At 41.6% G+C, this 6,239-nt stretch overlaps 1 protein-coding gene across 1 annotated transcript in view; it reads left to right on the forward strand.

The window, feature by feature from the left end:
• Nucleotides 1-5,358, forward strand: part of TTC9 (tetratricopeptide repeat domain 9) — a 69,510-nt gene extending 64,152 nt beyond the window's left edge. The window contains exon 4 of the mRNA XM_082274834.1: nt 4,290-5,358. Within this exon, the coding sequence (XP_082130960.1) occupies nt 4,290-4,369 (80 nt within the window). The 3' untranslated portion in view covers nt 4,370-5,358. The remainder of the gene's footprint in view (nt 1-4,289) is intronic.
• The last annotated feature ends 881 nt before the right edge of the window (nt 5,359-6,239 follow it).

Below are 6,239 nucleotides of genomic sequence, written 5' to 3' on the forward strand. Positions count from 1 at the left end.
AGGGCCAACATCCCAAATTGAATAACAAAGAAACCCCCCCCCCCGGTAGGGAACGGGACTTTAAGGGCCTAAAATAACACCACAAATGTAAATTAAAACATAATTTTAATAGGTCACAATAAAATCAATGTAATGAAGATGAATACATATAACACAATAATGAATTGTAAAAACTTGTCATGGTTGGACAAAGAGGTTGTGGAGCATAGATTTCCAATAGGCACCCGACACCCTACACGTTGCGGGAATACCCTTCATCAGGGAGTTTAGCAAAGGAAACAAATGTATGTATGTATGCATATTACATTCCTTTGCCCACACCCCTGATGAAGGGTACTCCCGCAACGCGTAGGGTGTCGGGTGCCTATTGGAAATCTATGCTCCACAACCTCTTTGTCCAACCATGACAAGTTTTTACAATTCATTATTGTGTTATATGTATTCATCTTCATTATTTTGATTTTATTGTGACCTATTAAAATTATGTTTTAATTTACATTTGTGGTGTTATTTTCGGCCCTTAAAGTCCGTTCCCTACCAGGGGTTTTTTTTTCATTAATATTCAGTTTCTATAAATGTCCAAAAAATTACACTCAACCAGGCACTCCTGAGGCAGCATATGGATACTGTCGGTGAAATGTGCTGCATGCAATGGGTGTCTGATGGATGCCCAAACGCCCAATTACGCAAGGGACAGGATATCCAGTAAAAAAAAGTCATTTGTTTTTTCCAGGGGTCTCCAAACTTTCTAAACAAAGGGCCAGTTTTCTGTCCTTCAGATTTTGAGGGGCCAGACTGTAGTCAGCGAGAGTTAAAAATACCTGCATCAATGGGTGTAAACAATGCTCTATCATTGATGTCAGTGGAGGGAATAGTGCCTCACTTTTGGTGTCAGTTGGGAAGAACAGTGCCCTATCATTGATATCAGGGGAAAGAATAGTGTCCTGCCATTGATGTCCATAGGAAGAATAGGGCCACATTTGGAGACCACTGGTTTATTCCATAGAGCGAAAAAGTTAAAGAAGGTGCTGTGCAGTATTTGCTGGTAGTTGACCTGGTGCAGGCTCTGTGCAGAGGGGATATATACTGGAGGACCCAGATCGGTGATGGAAGACCACCAGCCTCCTAGTAGAGCCTGTTGTGTCTGTCTGTATGCACTATGAAATCTGTATTCTGATATCAGTGCCACATCTTTAATGTCCAGCTGACAAATGTTGCTGAATGGTATTCAGTGTTCAGGATTCTGAAATTTGGCATGGTTGTTTTTTGAATGGGTAGACAAGGAATCCGCTTCAGCATTCACAGACCTGAATTGTCTGTTCCCCCAGGCTCTCAGAATATCTCCTTAAGAGAGCCTGAATTTGCCGGCCTTTTCAGTCTAGCTGCACCATTCATAGCCTGGCTGACTTTTATGTTTTTCATTTTAGCTACATTTTAGCTTTAAAATGTTTCTACAATATTTCAACTATTTATGTTTTGAAGTTAAATTGCTATTCTTCATTTATTTTAAGACCTCTACCTGTTACATAAGTGTCTGATTATTTGTATATTAAGTCCCCGTTCACATAGGGGCGACGCTACTTCCAGGGGCGACCTCCGAGGTCGCGGTGCGAGCAGCGCGCCGCGACCTCGGAGCGGCCGCCACGGACTTCATAACATTGAAGTCTATGGCGGTCGCCTCCTGGTCGCCCCGAAGAAGCTCCGGACCCTTTTTCGAAGTCGGAGCGACTTGTGTTGCTCCTATTAGAACGGGTCCGCAGCTTCCCTATGGAAGGCGACCTGCGGCGACCAGGTCGCCTAAGTGTGAACGGGGGCTTAGATGTACTAACTGCATATTTGTGCATGTGTAGCATGTGTCTACATCAGCCATTCTCAACCTTTTCAACAAGGAGGAACTCTTGAAATACGTTTCCGGTCTCAGGAAACCCCTGCCTAAGATTACTATATCTAGAACTCATGATATATTCGTGGGAAGCATGCTCCTTACACTTTTGGTCATTTGGAAGAATGCTCATTACACTTTTGGTCATTTGGAAGAATGCTCCTTACACTTTTGGTCATTGGGAAGAATGCTCCTTACACGTTTGGTCATTGGGAAGAATGCTCCTTACACTTTTGGTCATTGGGAAGAATGCTCCTTACACGTTTGGTCATTGGGAAGAATGCTCCCTACACTTTTGGTCATTGGGAAGAATGCTCCTTACAGGTTTGGTCATTGGGAAGAATTCTCCTTACACTTTTGGTCATTGGGAAGAATGCTCCTTACACTTTTGGTCATTTGAAAGAATTACCCCCCTCACAGATAACAAAAAAGATCAATGGTGCCAGTGGGAACTTATGCGAGAAGCAGAAATTGCTCATTGTTCAAGGAACCACTAACAACCTCTGTAGGAACCCTAGTGTTCCATGAAACCCTGGTCTACATTTTTGTGGAGGCTTGTCTGAAAGCTCCTGGTGATCACTCCACCATTTGGTCATATTTGCTCATCAACCTCATGCATGCTGTCATTTATCAGCTGAAAACTCCCCAAGCATAAATTCCCTTGCTTTCCTGTGTCTCAGAAGCCGTGGGTACCACATACAGCCACCAGTACAAGTGAACGGCTATGACCAGCCTTATGTGTGTAAAGTGCAATTGCTTCTGCATCAGCATTTACCAACACATGCATGTACAGTATATTTCCTCAATCGCAAAATTGCTGTGTTTGGGGAGATAGACGTACACGTGTGCACGGTTAAGGAAGAGGTGCCAGTGGGGGAGGTATGTGCTTCTCCATGTGGGTATAATAAACTGCCTTAAACCAGCAGATAACCACCACAATACTGTGCGAAGAAGTGTGTGAAAGCTGGGAAAACCTCACATTTGTGCCATTGTGTATTTTAAGAGCCACGGATATTGCTACTGAAACTGTTTAATTGTGGCCAGGTAGCTGTACGCCACAACAATTTGGCTTGGTCACCAATTACATCCAAATCTTAAATGAGATAATCTTGGCACTATGTCTACTCTGGTCATATCCTCCTGTATTCTTTCTAAAAGTGATGTAAGAAGCCTACCAATTCTGGCTGCTTGAAATGTTAAAAGTCGGATAAAGGAGGTTTGCGGAGCTAAGAATTTCAGTACTAATATTTTTCCCAAGTCCCCAAAAGATATGTGAAGCTGGTGGGTGATGCAACCTGACAACATCTGTCTTAAAATGTATTTCCACGTTTGCAGCCAAATTGGGATAACACCTACTTTTTTTTTATTTGTTACATGCTCTATATTACATAGGATAACTTAAATTTAAAAAAACGACAACTTTTTTAAGATACTCTATTCTGAACCCTCGTGCAAGGAAAAATCCTACGTACTGCGACCCACGATAGATTAGTGTGTCGGTCAGGCTCAGTCATGGGGAGTAACACGAGTAGCTCCGCAACTGTTGCAGGCGAGGAATGGAGCTCGTCCCAGCTCCTGTAATCACTGAGGGGAAAGGAGGATAAAATCCCTAGTGCCGCACATCGATGCAGTCCTATGGTGATGGTGGTAAGAGTGGCAACCTCAGCCTGGGCTCCCGTCCAGCCATGCCCTCAACATGTTTCACTCCGTCCCCAGAGCTTAGTCATGGGGACAAAGTGTACATGACTAAGCGCTGGAGGGACAGAGCTTAGCCCCCTCGGGGGTGGAGTGCGTTGGTGCATGGCCTTGCAGGATCCCAGGCTGAGGTTGTAGATGTAGGACTCTGTAGATGTGCGGCACTAGGGATTTCTTCCTCTTTTTCCCTTAAACAATTCTACATAGCTCTAAATGTTTAGGAGGGGGCTGGGTAGTTGTGTATGCCATAATTATCCCTGTCTGGACTGTGCAGACAGATCTTCTCCATTATCAATTGTAACTAGATTTGAGCACTGTTTGTCCTAACAAAGATTAAAGGTGCAGAGGCTGGGCTTCTTGAATAGTATGTTAATGAGGACAGACCTGGGACAGGCTCACTTTAACAATGTTCAAAAAACCTTGCTGTCAGCCATGACGCCTCCTCCTGAGAAACAAGTAAAGGGTAAGAAATATTAAAAAAAGTGGGGTTTTCTCCTCTTTGACTGCAAAAGTGAAAATATGCTTTAAACTGATACTTTAGTTTTGTCTGATGATCTTTAGGGACACCTTGGGTTTTAGAGGTCAAGCTCAGGGGTTATGCAGATGTTCAGAATAATGTACCTTTGCACTGAAAACATGAAACCCAATGTGCAGATAGTTTTCCACACTAAATATTTTTTATTTTCTTTTCTCTTTTGTTTTTTTCTTCTAGATACCAACGTAATCCGGTACATTCAGCTGGCAGAAATGAAGCTTAGTAGATGTTCCCAAAGAGAAAAGGAGCTCTCTTAAACAAGACATCCGTTTTGCTGATTTGATCACATGACTGTTTCATCACTGCTAGCTGCACGGTTCAGTGATCACGCCTCATTAACCAGCCACACTATTTTCTTTTCCTTTGCAGTTCTATAACGTACTGCACATGGCTGGATGCATATCTGCTTATAAGCCCCCTGCCCCTTCATATGTAAAGGGTTAGAGGAACAAAAATGAAACTAGGGATCAAATTTGCCATAGATGTATCAGTGTCCGCTTCTGCAAAGCACTCCGCAATTGGCTTGCATTAACCAGAGGAGGGTGAGGTGGCCCATTGCACATTGAACCATCTTTTTATTTTTAAAATCTGCTTATAGCTGATACTGTTGACGTTCAAAGGGCCTCCTGAATCATGCAATGCTTTTCACGTCCCGTTTGATTCCTCTCTCACTTACACACAGCAAGCTCTTTTTATAGATCTGTAATTGTAAAAAACACTTACTGCTAAGGGAGTGCGCATTGTGCCAATTATTTGTGATTGGAGCATGGAGAGCAAAGGCAGGAATGGGCATTTTGTAAATGGCAGGTCTCCTGATTGCAGTTTATATCCATTTGTGCAAGTTTTAATCCTTACCTGCCCAGATTCCATTTCTGTTACAGGAATCGACTACGTTTATTTCTACAGATAAAACACCATCTGAGCCTCATGAAGCAAAGTGTTTGAAACAAGAGCGGTCTGTTTTGCCTGTATGAGCAAATCAGAAGCAGATTTAATGAGGACCTGTCATTATTTTTTTGTGTAACCACAATTTTTTGGAAGTAGAAGCGCTGATCATATTTCTATTTGGCATCACCACTGCCAAATATATTCTGCAGTGAGTTTTGGATTTATTAAAATAGTATGAACTGATTGACATCCCACAGTGGCTCATATTAACCTATCAATACTCCGACATATCAGCCATTTTGGTAAATATCAGACCTGCCACGTCGCCAACATAGGACTAAAGCTGGCCATACACTAGTAGAATGTCATTTTAAAATTTTTCATATTAAGAACATTTGTTTAATTTTCCAGCCATAGGTTGGGTCAGATCAGTGCCCATTTGTGACTGCAGTGGTGATAAAATGTTCTCAAAGAAACAAATCTCTAACAGTGTTTGGTTTTTGCTTAGCAAAGTCCATTCCAACATCAAACGTTTTAAGCAAACAAAACTTTGAAGAATTTTCAATTGACTTTCTTCAAGTCATTTTGTGTACTAAGAATTTTTTGTTCACTTGTAAATCTACAATGTATGGCCATCTTCCCCCATGTATATACTGTGCATGAAACTTAAAAGGAGGAGAGAACAATTGCTATAGGCAATTTATAGGCGCTTCGTCTTTCAAACACTTGCTTACCTGAAGAGGAAAAGGTGTTCTTGACAACAACCAATAATATTTCAGCTATCAAAACTGATTGGTTGGTTGGTTTTTTTTTTTCACAAAATAAAATTTCAGAATGTGATCAAATCCATTCTGCAGTAAGGTGTTTTTTTTTTTTTTAAGTATAAATGACAGAGCCACTGTGCATCATTGAATATATTTTTGGATGCGTTGGACTGTGGCAATTTATTGCTACAAATTGGCTTGAGGTCCTAATGATTTCATTTTGTTCATATATCAAGGGGAAAGCAGTTCACTTTTTGAGATACAGGTTGATGATATTTCCAGACAGGAAAGGCGTTTGCCTCTAGCCGCTTGATTTGTAAGAAAAGCCTTGCTGCAGCATAGGCTTCTGGATGATAATTAACACCTAATGATGGTGATTTCACACCAACTGATTTTATCCGTGTCTTAAGACGTCTGCTAGTACTTGTAGTCATTTTAGCAGTAGTCCCTGTTCAATGTAAGGTGAAACTGTATT

The sequence above is a fragment of the Pelophylax lessonae genome (assembly GCF_965119305.1).
Source record: "Pelophylax lessonae genome assembly, chromosome: 13".
Lineage (NCBI taxonomy): Eukaryota > Metazoa > Chordata > Amphibia > Anura > Ranidae > Pelophylax > Pelophylax lessonae.